This window comes from Podarcis raffonei, chromosome Z (assembly GCF_027172205.1).
Source record: "Podarcis raffonei isolate rPodRaf1 chromosome Z, rPodRaf1.pri, whole genome shotgun sequence".
NCBI classification, from domain to species: Eukaryota; Metazoa; Chordata; class Lepidosauria; order Squamata; family Lacertidae; genus Podarcis; species Podarcis raffonei.
In genome coordinates, this window is record NC_070621.1 from 5,237,729 (window position 1) to 5,257,613 (window position 19,885).

Here is a 19,885-nt window from a genome sequence, read left to right on the forward strand (position 1 = left end):
ACTAAATAGTTGTGGTGATTCAAAGGTTTAATTTGAAATCAAGTTGGGTTTGCTTTGTTGGTGTGTCTGGTAGCTTCTTTCTTACCCCATGGATGTTGGCTCATAATATGGATCAGTATTGTTTTATTGATGCTGTTGCTGTAGGTTTGTCATAGCCTTTCACTAGAGCAGTAAACTTATATCAAAGCATTTGTATCCTACCCTTCTGGTGCAAAAGCACTACCCAGGTTGGCTTACAAAAATTACAAATGTATATAAACAATATATAAAACAAAGGACCAAGGAGTGTGGTTCAGCAGTTAAAACCAACACATGAAAACATCACATACAATACTATCTTGCCAGAAGAAAACAAAATTTTGGCGAAAAACATCAAGGGAGGAGGGTGTTAACCACACTTCATGGAATGAAGTGTTCCATAATTTGGTTGCAGCCACTGATAAGGCCCTCAGTGTCTTGTTCTCCTCAATCATGGTTCTTGGTCAGCAGAGGAGTAGAGCATACAGGAAAGGCATAAGTCCTCCTTGGAGGAAGAGTCAGCACTGATTGACTAACAACAACAACAACAACAACACTTTATTATTTATATGCAGCCAATCTGACTGGGTTACCCCAGCACTCTGGGTGGCTGGATGATGCTGACCATCTGGAAGGGAAGGAAACCTTACTGTAATTGCCAGTATTTGTTCTCAAACTTAATCAGTTCCGGAAATCTGTTCAAAAACCAAAGTGTTCCAAAACCAAGGTGCGCTTTCCATAGAAAGTAATGCAAATGGATTAATTCGTTCCAGACTTTTAATAACAAGCCCCAAAATAGCAATTTAAAATGAATTTTACTGTCTAACACAGGGGTCAGCAATGTGTGGCCCATGGGCTGGATGCGGCCCACAAAGACTGTTTTATCGGTCCCCGAGCCGCCCCCAAACCAAGCTGCCTGCTTGGTGAGTCCTCTGTGTGCGGCGCTAAACCAGCGCAGCGCGGGGACTCACCAAGTGGCGCCGGAAATTGTGTCTGTGCACGTGCAGATACTAGAAATCGCTTCTGCGGATGCCCAGATGCTGGAAATCGTTTCTGTGCAGGCGCAATTTTCAGCGTCTGGGCATTCGCACAAGCGATTTCCGGCAGTGCGGACATGCACAGATGTGATTTCCGGCATCACGCTGTGCTGGTCTGGCCCATGGACAATCTCCGTGGGAGTGATCTGGCCCATGGTCGGTAAGCCCTACCGACCTCTGATCTAACGAGACCATTGAGCCATAAAATGAAAGCAATAATCAATGTACTGTACTCTAAAATTAAACAGTACCATAGATGATTTTTTTTAAAAAAATAAATCTTTTCTTACCTGCACTGATGATAGTCATTGTTTGGATGGGGGGCTTTTATCCATTTCCTCAGTCACACAATCAGTCAGTAGCTGAGCTGGGTTCCACACAGTCACAAAAACAAATTAACCGAAAAAGCCTCAAAAACAAAAAACGCAAAATAAATAGCAAAAACAAAAGCACCAAATATAAGCTCCAAATATTACCTCAATCGGAAACAGAAGACTTGAATTGCAATGGGGGGACATAAATTAGCAGCGCAACGGAAGCTCAGGACTCAAAACAGAGTACGTCCAGCTCTCGAAGCAACGTTTGCAAACTGGAACACTGACTTCCGGGTTTGCAGCGTTCGAGTTTCAAGTTGTTTGGGAACTAAGCTGTTCCAAAATCAAGGTACCACTGTACATGTGGAAAGGATTTAGGGGTCTTGGTGGAACACAGTCCCACTTCTACTCTTTGATGGCCAGATTGAATAAAGCCATTCTCCATGGCCACTCATGTTGTGGCTGGGTTACTTCAGCCCCTGTACAGTGTGGCTGCAATTCTTGATACATTTACTTGGGGATAAGTCCCCTCTGGATACAGCAGGATTTCTGAGTAAAGAGGTGCAGGACTGCACTCTGTGTGTTCTTTTATTTTTGAAAGCCAGTTATTCTCATTCTAGTTCTGGATTTGCTTAAACATAAATTCCCGGGTGTTAGTATGCCTTTGTTATATTTCAGCTATGAGATGTACGGTAATAAGGGGTTTAGAATGACCTTTGTATGATGTGTAGGATTACTTCTTAAACGATGCTGTTTCAGTACTAAAATAAAACAATTTCATTACTAGGAGTTCTAATCAAAGAGCTTCCTTCCTACTTAATTTAAATTGCTTGTTCGGTCTGACACTTTTATCAGTAAAACAAAGGCTTTCAGAAATTACATTATAATCCTTGCACATCAAACTGCAGCAGAAAGATGATCCATGTTAATATAAACTGTCTACTTCTCTTGCTTGCATTTTCTTTTGCTTCTTTGTTCTGTAAGGCCATACAGAGAAATGATCAAATGAATGCTAGAGATAATATCCTATTTAACAAAAAATCCAGCTGCTGATTCCCTGTAGTGAGTGCAATTTTTGCAGCTGCTAATGCCTCGTTTAAAACTACTGTTTGTTTTGTGGATGTTTTGCCTGGCATAATTCAGATATCATATCAAACCTTGGTTTGTGCTAACCAGAGATCAGAACCCAAATCATGGTTTGAGCTTCCAGAAAAGGAATGGCCAATACATAATTTCGAGCTGCTCGTCTGCTTTTATCTTCCATCCTCTTAGCCCCAGCATCCTAAACTAAATGTCCTAATGCAGCAGCCTATGTAGGTGGAGCATTGCTTGTAACAATGGAGTACAAGTCATGTTTTTCAGAATGCATCTCAAACCATGGTTCTGATTCTGGTTTGCTGATGAACTCTAAACATTTCTTCGTCACTATGGGCAGGCAGCATGCAAGAAGAAGCTTCAATTTTAAAATTGATTTATTTGTGGCCTTTGCATGCCACCCCATAGCATAGTTGTCTTGGTGGCTTACAACAAATAAGTAATAAATGGTGGTTTGTAACCAACTAAGCATATTAATGTTGAAACCTGTATCACCATAGCTCAGTGATCAAGGACTCACTTTGCATGCAGAAGGTCCCAGGTCCAATCACCAACATTCCTCAGCTGGGAATGTCTCCTGCCTGAAACCCTGGAGAGCTGTTGCCAGTGAGTGTGGACCATTGGTCTGACTTGGTATAAGTCAGCTTCCTGTGTTTCTAACTCTTTACTAAAATGAGAACAGAGAACACATGAGAAGGCAAGGCATACTCTCCAACTAGGTTGCTAAGCATATTCTCTGCAGAATACATGAGTTATCGGTTCTATGTTTAAAAATCTGGTCCAGCATTCTCTACATCAGGGGTCGGCAAACTTTTTTAGCAGGGTGCCGGTCCACTGTCCCTCAGACCTTGTGGGGCACTGGACTACATTTTTTTGGGGGGGGGGGATGAACGAATTCCTATGCACACCAGGCAGGCCCCACAAATAACCCACAGATGCATTTTAAAAGGACACATTCCATGCAAGAGCACCAGGTAGGCCAGACAGTATTGTAGATGATAAAATTATTATTTTTTCTTACCTTCACAGATGATAGTCATTGTTTGGGTAGGGGGTCCTCTCCTGGGTTTGGTGCTGCGTTGTGGCCTGCTGGGCCTCCTGCAGCTGGCACCTCCTCCGTGCTTCGGGGGTGGGATGGGGGACCCTCCTGCCGGCAGCAGAGGCCAGATCGCTGCCGCACAGTCAGCGGGGAGAGCTCCTGTCTGCTCACCCCACCCTCTCTCTTTTCCCTCCCCCTGTAAATCTCTTGCCCCCTCCCCCGCCCTGGATGGTGCCTCTTTTCCGCCAGCGGCACCTCTGCCTCCTCCCTTTCCTCCTCCTGCACCTCCTGAAGGAGGACTTCGTGCGAGAACGTGTGGCGGCTTCCCTCTTTTTTGTCTTTTTTCCCAGGGAGCTCAGACAGTGGCCAGGCCGAGTTAATGACCCTCGCAGGCTTGATCCGGCCCATGGACTGTAGTTTGCTGACCCTGCTCTACACGCTAGGCTTCACTTCTGCTTAGGTTTAGCATTTTTAACTGTTCTTAGCTACGATTTCTGTGTTAGTCCTATGATTTTGTGTCCATATGATGTTGTGTCCCTGTGATTTTCCCCTATTTCTACCTATGATTAATCAAAATATAATTTATAAGATACACACACACACACACACACACACACACACACACACAGTTTTTTAGTCCCACACAGCTCCCACCATCTTCTGAGTGGGAGGTACAATTTTTCAGCTCCTTTGGGGGTGGCCTCTTCTGCTCTCAGGCACCTTGGGAAAGCCTTTTCTTTCTCTAGCCTCTGCTCGTTTCCTTCTGGAGCAGAGAGCCGTTTAGCTACAAGTGGCTGTGGGTGTGGATGCTGGGCCAGATGGCGAGTGGGGAAGGCTCAGACTGTTGGTATGTGTACTCTAGGGCAAGGGTAGGACCAGACCTGCCTCCTGCTCACTTGCCTCTCTGTCCATGGGCCCATCGGGGGGCTTCAGCGCCTGGCGCGTGGCTTGGTTCTGCTTCTGGCGCGTTCAGCGGAGTGTGAGCTGTGCGCTGCCTGCCTAGCGTTCTGCATGTGCGGCCTGCCCACCGACCTGGCCTCAGACAATGGGCCACAGCGCATGGTGCATGCCACCTGGGAGCTCAGCGGGGATGGGCCGATGTAGCAGGTGCTGCTTGTCAACAACGCTGAGTGCCGAGACGCGCTCCTGAGCACATGCAGAGTGCATTCCTCCTCCAGGTCTGGAAGCAGCTGTGGGACCGGCATGCAGGGTATTTATATTTTTCAAAATATAGTCCGCCGCCCCCAAGTTCTGGGGGACAGTGGACCGGCCCCCTGTTGAAAAAGTTTGCTGACCCCTGCTTTAAATGGTATCTTATGCCTGGGAAATATGAGGGGCACTCATTAAATATTTCCCCTGACGTACTTCCTGTGGACTGAGACAAACGAAACTGGACACAGTTATTAGTCCTTCTCTGCATAGCGACCAGCAAGAGTCACACACTTCTCCCATCGCTTTATGCAGCTGTGGAGACCTCATCTGTATAAGTTGGCAGGTTACATCAGAAACCATGACTTGACCTCGGAAATCAGCATTTCATTGTCTGGAAAAAGCTTGCCCTTCAAAAATAACTTCATGGTTGGAAAGAGGTGGAAGTCAGATAGTGCAAGGTTGGGAGAATAACAGGGGTGAGGAAGGATTTCATAGCCACAGGACCGTGCTTCTGTCTGAGCAACATGCGAGCTATGAATCGGGCGTTAATCCTGCAGGAGGCAGACGCCTTTGGTCAGCATACCACACCTCTTGATTTTGATGGCCTTCAGCAATTTCTGCAGCAGTAGTATGTCCCGGTAATGATACCCTTTGTCAGGAAATCTATCATCACTACTCCGCGCTGGTCCCAAAAGACCATGAGCATGACCTTGCCGGTTGACGGTTGGATACATGCTTTCTTTGGAGGTGGTGAGGCAGAGTGCTTCCATTGTTTGGACTGGGATTTAGTCTCTGGGTCATAATGATGGACCCATGTTTCATCCTGAGTAATTAGTGTGGCAAAGAAGTCATCATGGTTTTCGTGACACATGGCCAAAAGAGCCCGTGGGCATGTGACTCGTTCCTGCTTCAGGGAAGGCATCACCAGTCAGTGAATCCACTGTGCGGATGCCTTTCCCATGTGCAAATGGTCATGGATGATTTTTTTCTACAGAGCCCACACTGATCTTGACATCTTCAGCTAGTTGCCAGATGGTTATGTGGCGATCCTCCAAAATGGCAGCCTCCACTTGCCGGATGGTGTCTTAATCAATGGCAGACTTTGGTTGCCCAGGAATGGGAACCATTTCCCCCAAAGTCCGACCACACTTGAACTGATGATTCCAGTTCTTGACTACGTCATACAATGGGGCATCCTCCCCATAAGTCCCCTTTCCTCTCATCTAATGTCTCCCATGGTGTGTGCCCTTTCAAGTACAGGAACCTGATGACCACTCTGCATTCAACTGCATTATCAGTTGATGAACCTGATGGCCATTCTGCATTATCAGACATTACTCCATGTAAGTACCTGTAGCAGAGAAACTGTTAGGAGTTCAGGGCTACAAATTACCATGTTGCCTATGGAGAGATGTATCATTATACATGTGCCATGTCATCCTTCTACGATAACTGGAAGTGGGTCAGGGGAAATCTTTAATGAGTGACCCTTGTATCAGAAAATAAGGTTCAAGGGGATAGATATATTCTGGAGATGTAATAGTAGTAATGTTGAAGACCTGCAGATAAGGCAGCAATGTCTGTGAATAAATGGATGAATGCTTGTAAGGCAACAGCTGTTGATATTGGGTGCCTCTGAACCTAATTTACTTAGTGGGATTCTTAAGCAACCAGAGGTGATAGTTTAGCTAAATACTGAAGATTGGTTTGAATGGATTTGGATTGCTCTCACTGTGGTTAAGCTCTCACAACTGCTGAGGCTCAGGGGAGCAAGATGGTTTTAAATTACAATTCTTTGCAATGTTGGAACATATTTGAACAGTGTTTGAATGTAAAGTATAATTAAATGAACTGTATCAATTCAAATCTTCAGTCTGAGACTTCTCTGTATGTATACAAGGGAAGGGCTGTTGCTTTTTTGTGTTTCATATAGGCTCCCCACAGTCATCCCCACAATGACTAGGGTGCTGGACCAGATGGACCTTTGGTCTGATCCAGCAGGGCTCTTCTTACATTTGTATATGTCCTTGGCTCTCCCCCGACTTTTCTTTATGGGAGTATTTTAGTATCCCCTTGGAATTTATGAATTGCATTATTATATGACTCTTGGTGTATACAGATCTATGAGAACCTTATTCTGTGCAATTTATTGTTGAAATTGCCATCTTAAGAAGAGCACTCCTTGACCAAGCCAAAGGTCTTTCCAGTCCTGGATCCTGTTTCCCACAGGGCCAACTGGACGCTACCAGAAAGTCTGCAAGAAGGCATGAACACAAGAGTTATTCCCCACAGTTGATATTTGTATATTTGCATTTGTATATCTGTTGCCTAGTTTGAGACCACTGATGCCGGACTGTGCACGCAGAACAAACCCAGTGCCATTAAAGATAGTTATTGCCAAGACAAAGTCCTAGCCTGAACAGCAAGTCATTACTATTACTATTAATACCCTGCCTACTGAGGACAGCCTGCATAGACAGGGTCCCTCTAGTACATGAGAACCTTTTTCTGCCTACGAAGATGATCAAATCTGGGGCATCTCTGGGTTGCTGCTTTGTGTCCTGGTAGCTCTTCACAGGTTGTAGCCAAATTTCCAGCATTAGAGTACATTTACAGTAACTCTAGAAGAATTAGATGTAATTGTGTTAAATTTGCACTTAGTCATCTCTCCTAAACCAGGGATGGAGAATCTCAGACCCGGAGACTGAATGTGGCCCTCTAGACCTCTTTATCTGACCTTTGAAACACTCCAGACTATCTATTCTTCCCAGGCCATGCCACTCACCAACTCTGTTCCATGCTCCCCATGAGTGTTTTTGCCTGGTAAAAATGTGTAAAAACTAGTTTACTGTACAGTGGTACCTCGGGTTAAGTACTTAATTCGTTCTGGAGGTCCGTTCTTAACCTGAAACTGTTCTTAACCTGAAGCACCACTTTAGCTAATGGGGCCTCCTGCTGCTGCCGCGCCGCCGCAGCACGATTTCTGTTCTCACCCTGAAGCAAAGTTCTTAACCTGAGGTACTATTTCTGGGTTAGTGGAGTCTGTAACCTGAAGCGTATGTAACCTGAAGCGTAAGTAACCCGAGGTACCACTGTATAAAGGTTAAATATGCATTTTCTGCTCTATCTGATTTTGTCTCTGGCTCCACGAAACACTGGCATCTGTCCCCTGGAACATTGTCTGGAATGTGGCCCTTGGGCTGAGGAAGGTTTCCCTGCCCTTGTTTTAAACAGATGAGTACAATGGACCCTCGGGTTACGTTACCTTTGGGTAATGTAAGTTTCGGGTTGTAAATGCGGCAAACCCGGAACTGTACACTTCGGGGTTTCATCGTGTGCACATGCACAGAAGCGCTCTGTCATGCCGTGCATGTGCGCAGAAGCAGCGCCTCTTCTTACGAAATTTTCGGGGTGCACCCGGACCCCCGGAACGAATTGAATTTGTATCTGGAGGATCCACTGTTTTTGTTTTTGTTTGACTGTTTTGAGGTATAAAGTCATGTAAATGTTTCATTCCCCAGTCGCTTAATGTAAATTGGATATTGTGGTGGGTGAGATGCTGGGAAGGTGGGACTCTAAGTTTTCCTGAGCTGAGGTGGCTACTATTTTTCTTCTCTTGTTCTACTAGAACATTGAACTCAAAGTTGAATTGGAAAGCTTGAAACGAGAACTGCAGGAGCGAGAGCAATTGCTCATCAAGGCTTCGTAAGTGTCATCTTCATTTTTCATCCTTTGCTAGTAGCCCTCCTTTGAAGGTATCATGCTCTTTTAGCAGTTGTTGCTTTCTCCCAGGTTTCTATTCAGAGATTAGCCTGTGCAGTCTGCATTCCAGATGGAGTCTTTGATTAGCCTGCAGGGTTGCCATATGCCCTTTTTTCCAAGACACGCCATCTTTTTCAGGTCTGGTTGTCATATGTTCTCTTTTTCCCAGGCACGTTCTCTTTTTCAGGATTAAAATTTCTGTCTGGGTGGATTTTTAAAATTTGGCAAAATGTCTATTTATTTATTTTGTTTACAGTAACCCAAGAAAATTTTCCTAATGCATTAGACTGAGATCTAAGACACCTGGCTAAGCTGGTCTGCAGCACAGAATCACAACAGAACAGCATCTTAAACCAGCTACATATTGTATAAATCCCTTCTCTTGTGGCTGAACTAAAAGGTCAGCTAGAAGATCATGGAGAAGGAGTCTGGGAGGGCAAGAGTTAACATCTGCCTGCCCTTAAGAAGAGTCCATATGTACATGTTAAACAGTTTAATAAATTGTTTTGTGCACGCTTATGTTCACAAAGATGTGAACATGAGCCCAAATACTTTCATGTGACAAGTGATGGAGCAATATTTATTATTATTATTATTATTATTATTATTATTATTATTATTATTTTGTTGAAAGTTAAGAACAATGCTGCCAGCAATATATCACAGCTTCTATAGCCTACATATGGTAGGGGTATTTAAAATGAGAGTCATCAAAGCGATCTGTAGTTAAAAGTCTGCAAATGCGTCCTCTTTTTTTGCTCTTTAAAATATGGCAGCACTAGATTAGGGCTAGTATTTTTGGTTTTTGTACTGGGAAAGTCACTCTTATTAAAGAGGTACACGTTTTCTCTTTATGCAATGCCAGTTCAAACAGTTGAATCAAGTTTCTTGAAATAACATTGATATGCTGGTATATCCCTTTGCATGTAAGTAACTTGTGTGCCACATTCAAAAAATCTTCCTCTCTCGCCAATAGGATCTTGTCATCTCTGTCCTTGAGCCAGTCTTTTCCTGAACAAATCACTATTGGTGACCAGGAATCCAGATAGACATATAAGAAATAAACCATCTGGTGGAGGGACAGATCTTTATTTCAGCTTTTGAATCCCCTGAATAATACCTGCTTTGCTTGTTTTTATATTGCTATTTTATCAGTTTTATGTTGTTGTTTTGTTTTAAATATTGTTTTGTTTTTATATTTTACACCACTTAGAGATTTAAAAAAATAAGCTGTTTAAAAATGCTTTAAAATAACTAAGTAAACTTCCTCCAAGAAGCCCAGGATCATGTACATAATTCCCTTCTTATTTCATCCTCACCAAAATGTTGCAATGTAGGTTAGGCTGAGATATTGGTAATAACATTATAGTAATGCTGATTCTGATTTATTAGGTAGTGAGTGAAGTCTGGTGACAATCTTCTCATAAATTTCTAAAAGGATCTGTGCTTTGTCTTTGCAGTAAAGCAGTGGAAAGCTTGGCTCAAGGTGATGCTGAAATCAAGCGTCTGAAGGAAGAGGCTCATAAGGAAGTCCAGCAAGTGGAAGAAAGCTTGAAGTGCAAGATAAGCCACTTAGAGGAGGCAAGGCAATATGTTTTCATAGTGCACGTGCAGGTGTTTTTATGATTTCTGCTATTATACTTTGCTGGATCTTGTAGGAGAGCACTTGTTGTCTTTCAGTAATAATCTGAGAATAAGCCCTCACTTTCCTAAGAAAAAACTCAGGTAATTCAGTCTCTCTCTGAGGTAGGATGAACAATGGACATGTAACTGTCTCTTCCCTCCCTTGGGACGGGTTGGGGTTGGGTTGAAGTCTAAAGAGGCTGAGTCAAGGCCATAGTAACATTCTTAGGTGCCAGAGGCAGGTCAGGGGTACAGGTGTGCGTTTCAAAGAAGGCAAGTGGAACAAGGCACTAAGACTGCTGCTGCTACTTGTGGTGACAGGTTGCTCAGACTGACTTATGGTCCAACCCTGAGGCCAGGGCTTCATGGACCAAGGTGAACTGGGATATGCATATAGGGTCAGTTGGCAATTACTGCAGCTGAGGTGACACCCTTGTTGACTGCAATGATTAGTCAGCCAGTATGCAGGGGAAGCAGAGCACCAGTGGTGGCAAGGCTACTGAATGCCTGATTTGAGTCACACACACGTTGCACTTTACAGTAATGTTGAAAAGGTTGGAGGAGAGGGATTGGGTTTTTCGGACGCTATGAACCTTGCAGGGCCGGGAAAACGGCTTTGTGGGGTGCTGAATACTTTTCTCTGTGAGGGAGTCTTTCCGGACCCCATTAAAGAAGTGGTTTTAAGCCACCTCTTAAAAAAACATCTTTGGACCTGGCCATTATGGCCAATTATCGCCCAGTCTCAACTTTTCCATTCTTGGGAAAGATAATTGAGTGGGTGGCATAATTGAGTGGCAACTCCAGGCACATGAAGATGCAGACCTTCCAGTTGTGATTCAGCCCCCGTCATGGGTCTGAAACCACCTTAGTCGTGCTTGTTGATGATTTTGGGTGGGCTAGGACAGAGGTGAAAGCTGTTTCCTGGTTCTGCTGGATCTCTCAGTGGCTTTTGATACTATTGACCATGGTGTCCTTTAGGGCAAAACTAGTTTGAATTTCACATCGTGATAACTGTTTCCTAATATTTGACCTGGCAATATATTGCAAATCACAATATGTTTTAGGGCTAGGCCTCACACATATTGAGGTGATTGATAATATCATTTAACAGTTTTAGACCCTTAAGTAGTAGCAGTTGCCAAGACATTGTCCTGTTCGCCTCTGTGTAGTTCCTGCCTTATTTCAGATATTGAGATATATCAATATATCATGATGTTTAGCTGCTGATATATCACACTATTGAAAGCCAGATATTGCCCAGATCTAGTGCCCTTCTGGACCATCTTAGGGGGGTTAGGAGCTGAGGGTTATTGTTATGTAGTGGTTCCCCTCCTTCCTCTGTGTTCGAGTCCAGAAAGTGGTGTTGGGAGGTGAGTGTTCAGACCCCTGGGCACTCATTTGTGGGGTATCTCAGGGCTCCGTCCTCTCCCCCTTGTTTTTTTAGCATCTATATGAAGCTGCAGGGAGAGATCATCAGGGGGTTTGGGCTGGGTGTTCACCAGTATGTGGATGATACCTAGCACTACTTCCTTTAAATTGGAACCAGTGAATGCGTTGAATGTCCTGTGTGAGTATCTGGAGCTTGGATGGCAGCTAATGGATTGAGATTGAATCCCAGGATAAGACAGAAGTACTGTTTTGGGGAGATGGGGTGAGCAGGTGTCGGGGATTCCCTGGTCATGAATGGAGTAACTGTGCCCCTGAAGGACCAGGTACACAGCCTGTGAGTCATTTTGGACTCACAGCTGTCCATGGGGGTGCAGGCCAATTCTGTGTCTGGGGCAGCTGTCTACCAGCTCCATCTGGTATGCTGGCTGAGACCCCATTTGCCCGCAGACTGGTAATATAGAAAAACTGGTGGAGGAATAGTTTAGTCACTGAAGACTGTCAGTAACTGTCTTTAAGGCAGTGGCATAGCGTGGGTTGTCAGCACCCGGGGCAAGGCAAGTAATTTGCGCCCCCTAACCCGTGGATTTGCCCTAACCCCCAGATGTTGCGCCCGGTGCGGCCGGCCCCCCCTGCACCCCCCACGCTATGCCACTGCTTTAAGGTGGTCCTCCTTGAACAAAAGAACATCAAAGGTGGATTGCAATGTTAAGCAGTTGAATTGGAATACATCAAGAGAATTTTCTCACAACAAATGTCTTAATTGGCTGACCTGTACCAGGATGTCTATATTATCTAATACTGTTTTTGGTGAATGGCTGCAAAGTAATTATCACCTTCTGTACTTTCCTGCATTTCATTTTCTTCTGAGCTCCTATGAATAGTTCTCATCTTTCCCATGCAAGTATGTAGCTGTAACTTACTCAGGGCATTACCTCTTGTTTGTGATTAAGTCTATTGTGGTCCAGAAAAGTGCATGTCATATTAAATTCCACCAGAAGTAGTGATCCTTGCTGGGCAAATGAGCCCAGGAGGGGCAATACTGCTTGAGAAAGTATTGCAAAAGTTCACTGGCTGTGAATAGTTGGTTCATCATGCATCTCTTATTTTCTGAGCACAGGATCTTAAGGTGGCGAAGGAAGAAGTAGAGAAAGCGTTTGCAATGACGGAGCAGGAGAGAGTACTAAGACTTGCAGCCGAACAGCAACTTTCTTTGATTACAAATAGGCAGTCAAAGGATCTGGATGTGATGACAGTGCTTGAAGAAAAGGACAGGTTAGGCTGTTATTATGGATGAGTACTCATTTTGTCAAATTGGTCTGATCTCCCTTGACTACACCCCTTACTGACCTTCCTTCACATTCCAAGTGATTTTGCCTGACTGGAATATTCTTGAACTCTGTTAATGCCTCTTGCTTTTGTTTCATTTTCATTGGGCTTGTTGTGGGGACAAGTTGTGGTAAGTCCATTCAGTGACTAGATGTATCAATCGGATCTTATGTCTTTCCCTTCTGCTCTGCCTATGTCATCATCATCATGGTTCTTTTTCTGTAATTTTAGATGTATTGAGCAACTGAGTCTTTCTCTGAAGAATAAAGAAGCTTTAATCCAGTGCTTGGAAGCAGCAGAGTCCGGACATAGATCATTGGAGGAGAGTTTGTCAGAAGAAAAAATCCAAGATCATCCTGGTGCTTTAGTGCTTGAGAAAGAGAAGGAGCTGGAGGTGAGGACTATCAATAGGGTAGAAAGGTGGAATGCCATCCCTTGAGAAGATCCTGTTTGTCACCCTTGTTGTTTTCCCACAGTTATCTAAGGCATGACTTTTCCACTGAGCACAGGAGCAGTCTGTAAGCTGATACAGAGCTGTACTTTTGCATTTTTTTCTGCAGATACTCTTTGTTTTCCCCCCTTATTTTGTTTTTATTTTTACCTTTCTGTTCCACCTTCTTTCCAAGTCCTCAAGGTGTTATACATGCATCTCCCCCTCCCCATTTTGTTCTCACAACAACCATATGAGTCAGGGCTGAGAGAAGGCAATTGGCCCAAGATAACCCTGTGAGCTTCATGGCTGAGTGGGTATTTGAAGCCCGAGCTCCAAGGACCTAGTCAAATGCTTTAACAGGACACCATACAGTGGATAGCCACCAGGCTATGAGCCACTTTGCTCACTTTCTCAACTGCTTCTCATTTGGTTCCTATTGGTCCAGGTTTCTAGCAATGTAAAACAATTAATGAATTCTTTCTCGAAGGCATGGGTCACACTGTCATCAAGTTTCAGAAATGTAGATAATTAATTATTATTATTGCATTTATATCCCACCTTTCCTCCAAGGTGCTCAATATTGTGTAATATTCTTCTCCCTCCCCATTTTATCCCCACAACAAAGCTGTGAGGTGGGTTACACTGTGAGACAGTGACTAGCCCAAGGTCACTTAAGTGAGCTTAATGACCAGGTATGGATTTGAACCCTGGTCTTCCAGGTCCTAATCAAATGCTCTAAATACTATACCACACTGGTGTACCTGTTGCTTCTATGGTCATTTCTATTGTAATGCTAGTAGTCTTTGAAAGTCATATGTTGCTGAAAAGCTGGTTAATTTGGAGGGTCAGATTGGGTCCAAAAGGAGTCATCTTTGAACCAACCCATACGTAGACCCTTCTGATGCAAATGAGGAGCTCAGTTTTCTTTTGCCTCTAAACTCGATGTGGGTGGCAGGAGAGGGGATTGGGCAGAGCAAGGTGGCACTTTGTATTGGTTGAGCAAGAGGCAAACTTGTTGCTGACACAAATCCACCACCTCCAAGGCCCACAGACATTCTGATTCCTTATATCTTTGAGGGATGCTCTGATCTTTGGATGTATGGTTTGTATCCACCAGGAGCCATGCATTCAATATTGTGTGCCAAGTTCTGTGACACTCCCTCCCAGCTGAGATCAGACAGGCCTCCTGACTGTTGAACTTCAGGTGCTTGACAATGGCTTTCCTATTTCAGCAGGTGTCTTAAGTAAGCTGTACTTATTATGCCTGTTTATGGAACTGACATTTTCACCTGCCCTTTTTATTTTAAGTACCATATTGTTTTGGTTGATCTATAAACTACTTTTTGGCTTCTATGGTGAAAAGAGGTTTATAAATATTGATGATAGTTTTTAGTTTATTGAAAAGGGCTATTTTGTGCATAATTCATTCTGCTGCCACAGAACCAGGTGGTATATTGGTTTGAATGTTAGAACAGGACCTGGGAGCATTGGATTCAAATCCCCACTCAGCCTTGAAATTCACCAAGTGACCTTGGTTCAGTCACTATCCTATCAGGCTAACTTCCTTTCCTGAGTTGTAAGGAAAAAATAGGGGTGTGTATGAACAATCACATAAGGCCATTAGAGAAATAGTTGTGTAAATATGTCATAATAATTCCCTAGTTGCATGAGGAAAGTATGCATGCTCAGTCCTTGTTTGGGTTTATGGATGCATAGGGGGCACTTCTGACTTGATTTAATTACTCTTATCCTGCTTTTCTGTCCAGGATCTTACAGCCTCTTACATGATTTAAAACAGTAAGATGATTAAAATACTCTCATCATAAAAAGTGTGATTTCCAACCTCCCTTGATTTTTTAACACCTGCTCAGCTTACCCTCTTCTCCTTCTCACACTTGGGTGTATGCATGTGGACATCCTGTCTAACAAATATAGGGAGTTAAATGGAGAAGCATAGCTATGCATGTGCACAAAAGCCAGATTTTTCAAATATTAATCCTTGTGGTCTCCCGGGATGCATATTTTAATTATGTATATTTCACACATATAATGCTTTTTCTTATTGGAAATAAAAGAACCTGATAGCTGTCTACCTAGCTAATAATTGACACTGGAGTGAAAACTGGATTATTTTATTCCTTTAGGGGCTCAGAACAGAATTCTACAATGCAAAACATGACTTGGAAAAAAAGATCGCAGTACGTCTTGAATTTTCCCTTTCCTTTCTAGTTGTTGTGTATTGGCAGGTACAACCTTTGCAAGTGTCCTTTTATTCTACCATGAGTAGGAGCTGAAGCTCATGTTGTTTCCAAACAGTTTTTAGCCAAGGAGAGAGCTTCCAATATTAAAAGGTTTTGCAAGGAGTGCAGTGTGTGTTGTTAAGCTTTGTCAGGCATTGGTCAGGATGGAGAACTTGCAGTCTTCCAGATGCTTATTGGACTCTCAATTACCCCAGCCAGCATGGCCCATAGTCAGGAATGCTTGGAGAACAGACATTTTCTGTCACTGTCCCCTGTCCCGTCCTGTCCTGTCCCACTATCCCCCTGCTGCCTGCAGAGACTTCATCAATCCTCTGCTTCCATCACCTGGAAGAGCCAGAAAGAATAAATTGTCCAGTTGAGGACACATACCACCCTCTAGGAGATGAAAACATGCCTCAGGACCCTAGATGCTAGGTAGCACAAATCTGTAGAGCACCATTTGGAATAACCTGTTGCGTCTGTGGCATCGAAGGCCTGAGGAGTGGATATTTTCCATTGATGTCCTTTCCACATGCCTTCTGCCTTTTAATCTTACGTCTGTTACACACTGGTTTTCACTTAACCACCAGCCACCTTGGAGGCTTGCAGAACAACAGAAAATAAATAGTAGAAATAAGTATTGTTTTAATTTTTATATCAGGATTTATTATATAGCACTTAATCATCAAAACCTCTTAAGTTGTTTAATATAAATTAAAAGCTACCGGTAACCTTCTTTTAACACCTGCTTTCAATGTGATAGTCTTCAAAATAAAATAATCAGTTTTAGCAGCATACATTGTAAAGTCAAGTTACATGTCAGACATGCACGTCTGAGTAGGCTTGCTTAAAGAAGCAAGTTTTTAAAGGTAAAGGCAAAGGTACCCTTGACTGTTAGGTCCAGTCGTGGACAACTCTGGCGTTGCATGCTCATCTTGCTCTATAGGCCGAGGGAGCTGGCGTTTGTCCACAGACAGCTTTCCGGGTCATGTGGCCAGCATGACTAAGCTGCTTCTGGCAAACCAGAGCAGCGCACGGAAACGCCATTTACCTTCCCGCCGGAGCGGTACCTATTTATCAGCTTGCGCTTTGACATGCTTTCGAACTGCTAGGTGGGCAGGAGCAGGGACTGAGCAACAGGAGCTCACCCTGTCGCAGGGATTTGAACTGCCGACCTTGTGATCACAGTGCTACCCGCGTCCCTTTTACAGCATACATTGTAAAGTCAAGTTACATGCATGTCAGACATGCACGTCTGAGTAGGCTTGCTTAAAGAAGCAAGTTTTTAGGAGGTGCGAAAAACTCTACAGTGAAAGTGCCTGCTTAATATTCATCATAAACACAGTAGGTAACCAGATACCTTTGGGGACACCCTGGCCCTCCCCCTCCTGTACTGTGGTTCTCCAGCAGCTGGTATACAGAGGCACATTGCCTCTGATCCTGGAGCTATCATGCAACCGCCATGACTAGTAGCCCAATAGCTTTATTGTCCCTCTATCAGTTTCTTACTCTCTTTTCAAGCCATCTGAATTGTTGGCCGGTGCTACATCCTGTGGCAGCATATTTCACACTTAATGTGCTGTGTGAAAAGAGCTTGGATGAAGAGTCTGTTTAGTTCAGCGTCCTGTCTCCCACAGTGGCTGGGAAGCCCACAAGCAGGGTGGTTGCCTGGTGTACTGCCTTTGAAAACAGAGCTTCTGTTTAGCTTTTTTGGCTAGTAGACATTGATAGACCTCTCACTCACCTTTCTAAAGCCACCCAAGCCATCTCCAGAGACCTGGGGTCTTGCCATGTAAAAAGCCTCCACCTTTTATCTCTCTTGCACCACTAACCATCTGTTCAGTTCTCACAGCTAATCTGGCCTCTCATCACTCCATCAGTGAGATGCTTATCTTCCCTCCAGCAAACATGCCACAACATTGTGGAATGCAGTGGAGCATTCTGGAGGCGTTGTGGGACTGAGCCGATTCAGAATCTGTTGGATCCCAAGCCAGTCTCACTGTTGTCATGCAGTGGCACTGGGCCCAGTTGCAGTGTCAGCTCCAGGATGGCACAGCAATCGTACTGCCCACCCCCCCACTTTCTGCCCTGGACAGTTCTGTGAAATCCCACTTTGGCTGTGTTGTATTTCAGCCTTAAAAGGTAGGAGAATAGGCAAGAGTTGCTTTAACCACATTATAAATGTTAAGGATTGCTCCTTTTGTGCTTGACAAAATATTGGGTAAGCAGCATATATGCAGGATAGGGCACCTTTGCCAGGAAAGCTTCAGGCCTAGTTCTTATGGTGGCCAACCTGCATCTACATTGTGCCACTTCAGGCAGGAGGTGGGAACTCACATGAGAGAATGCTGCTGTGTATCTAAAATTCTATGCATTTAGAAAACAAGCTTCTTAGCGAGGGTTCTAACCTTGCCAGCTCCCTTACACATTAGTTTTCTGTATACAGAGATTTCTGAGTGGAGGAACATTCAGCTACAGAACCCCCCTACCCTGCCTGCCATAGCGTGAAGTGGCCCAGTCCAGGTAGAGATTTCCTGTTTCAACAGTAAAAGGCTTGTGGCAAAGCTTATGTGGTCCAAATTGCAGTTGCCCTGAGTGAGGAGCTGTGCTCTTGCTTGATGCCTGTGAAAGTATTCTTAATATAGAAAATGTGTGTCTTGAAAAAGGATAACTATGCATTTACTTTTAATCCTCAGTCACTCCAGAAGGAACTTCATGAACGAGAGATGGAGCTTTCTGTCGAAAAGATAAATGCTTTGAAACGAGACAAAACTATCCAGGGATTAGTCCTTGCTGTAAAAGTGAAAGAAAAGGAGGTACATGATTATGTTATTCTGATAGAAATATATTCAAGCCATGCTTGATAGTAACAGATTGAGGGAAGGGCAGGGTGGACATTCTAGGAAGTCTTGAGGGTTAAGAATACCTATTTAGAGCAAGAGAGGGGAACATTTTTCAGTCCGAGAGCCACATTACCTTCTGGGCAACCTTCTGAGAGCAATATGCCACTGCTGAGCAGGCCAGGGGCAAAAGCAGATGAAACAATGGATCTATATTTTTCCTTTAACAAGTAGGCTATTTTCCACCTCACCCCCCCTAGCCCCCATCCAGGAAAACAAGTGGCAATATCAATGTATCAATACATCGCCCAGGACCAGTTTCAGGGCCAGAGTGTGATGTTGCCTTCACCCAGCGGTATATCATGGGTGAAACTGCGGCTGCTCCTGACTCAGGAATGGTGGTGCCTTCACCTGCGATATACTGCTGGGTGAAGGCTCCATCACGCTCGGGTCCTCAAACTGAGGGAGGAACAAGCTGCGAGGTGCCAGAGCTGATGCAGCTCATTTTCGCCCTCGGAGCACCAGGTGCCCATGTGCACAGAGAAACAAGCTTCACTGGCCCCGGCCTCGCAAGGCGCCAATGTGAAACTCGTTGCTCCCGCCAAGGCCCGGGCCTGATACAACTTGTTCCTCCCTCTGCTTTTCAACATTCCGATTTATCAGTATATCACGATGTTTGGCTGGTGATACATTACGATGTTGAAAAGCTGATAATCAGCCAGCCCTAATTGGAGGTCAAAAACACATTTAGTCCAGGTAAAAATACTTTGTGTGCAAAGCAGGGTTTGTGAAGTTTGACCCAGTGAGAGATTTGAGGGCCAGATAGAGAGGTCTGGAGCCCATGGTTGGCCCCCACCCATGATCTAGAGATAGAAAAACTCTGCTGGATCAGAGTTTCTAGTGTAGTATCTCACAGATGCCTCCAAGAAGTCCAAAAGTAAGATGCAAAAGGAATAGCCCATTACCATGGTTGTACTGAAGCTGCTGGTATTTAGTTGTTTGCTGCTTCTGAAGATGGAGGTTCTACTTAGCCATCATTGCTGATATATGCTTGGGTTTAAGGTGGAAGCTAATATAGTATTCTGCACGGGGAAGTTGTATTCTTATAGCTGTTGGATTTTGGTCTTCCTCCCCTGAATGAGAGAGTAATATTGGCAAATACTGGGAACACTCCACTCATTCCTGTACATCAAGGGTCGGCAAGGTTAACCTCGCCTGGGCCGGTTCACTCTAGCAGAGATCCCTCCATGGGCAGGATTGTGAGTGCGCGTGCCTGCGATTTTTGGCGTCTGCATTTGCGCAGGCATGATTTCCGGCGTCTGTGTCTGCGCAGACGCGATTTCCTTGCCGAGCGGGCGGCTCAGTTCGGGGGCAGCTCATGGGCCGGTTAAACAACCCCTGTGGGCTGCTTGTGGCCCATGGGCTTTAGGTTGCCGACCCCTGCTGTAGATTGAGGGCATCCTCAACCATCCAGGGTGTCATGTGTTTTGAGCTGTGCTTCTGTGGGCACAACTGCAGAGCCAAGCAGGGGGAAAGCATCAAAAAGAGGCATGGTAATGGGACAGGATCAGGTTTCCCCATCCCTGTTGCAGTGGAGGCTCTGCCCCACCTGGCACA

The 19,885-nt window shown here is 44.5% G+C and overlaps 1 protein-coding gene across 7 annotated transcripts in view; it reads left to right on the plus strand.

Moving 5' to 3' along the window:
* CDK5RAP2 (CDK5 regulatory subunit associated protein 2) overlaps positions 1–19,885 on the plus strand; it is a 133,317-nt gene that overhangs the window by 8,395 nt on the left and 105,037 nt on the right. For all 7 annotated transcript variants that reach the window (XM_053374094.1, XM_053374091.1, XM_053374098.1 and 4 more), the window contains exons 5-10: positions 8,284–8,360; positions 9,878–9,998; positions 12,547–12,701; positions 12,987–13,149; positions 15,333–15,386; positions 18,125–18,244. In XM_053374094.1, coding sequence (XP_053230069.1) covers positions 8,284–8,360; positions 9,878–9,998; positions 12,547–12,701; positions 12,987–13,149; positions 15,333–15,386; positions 18,125–18,244 — 690 coding nt within the window. The remainder of the gene's footprint in view (positions 1–8,283; positions 8,361–9,877; positions 9,999–12,546; positions 12,702–12,986; positions 13,150–15,332; positions 15,387–18,124; positions 18,245–19,885) is intronic.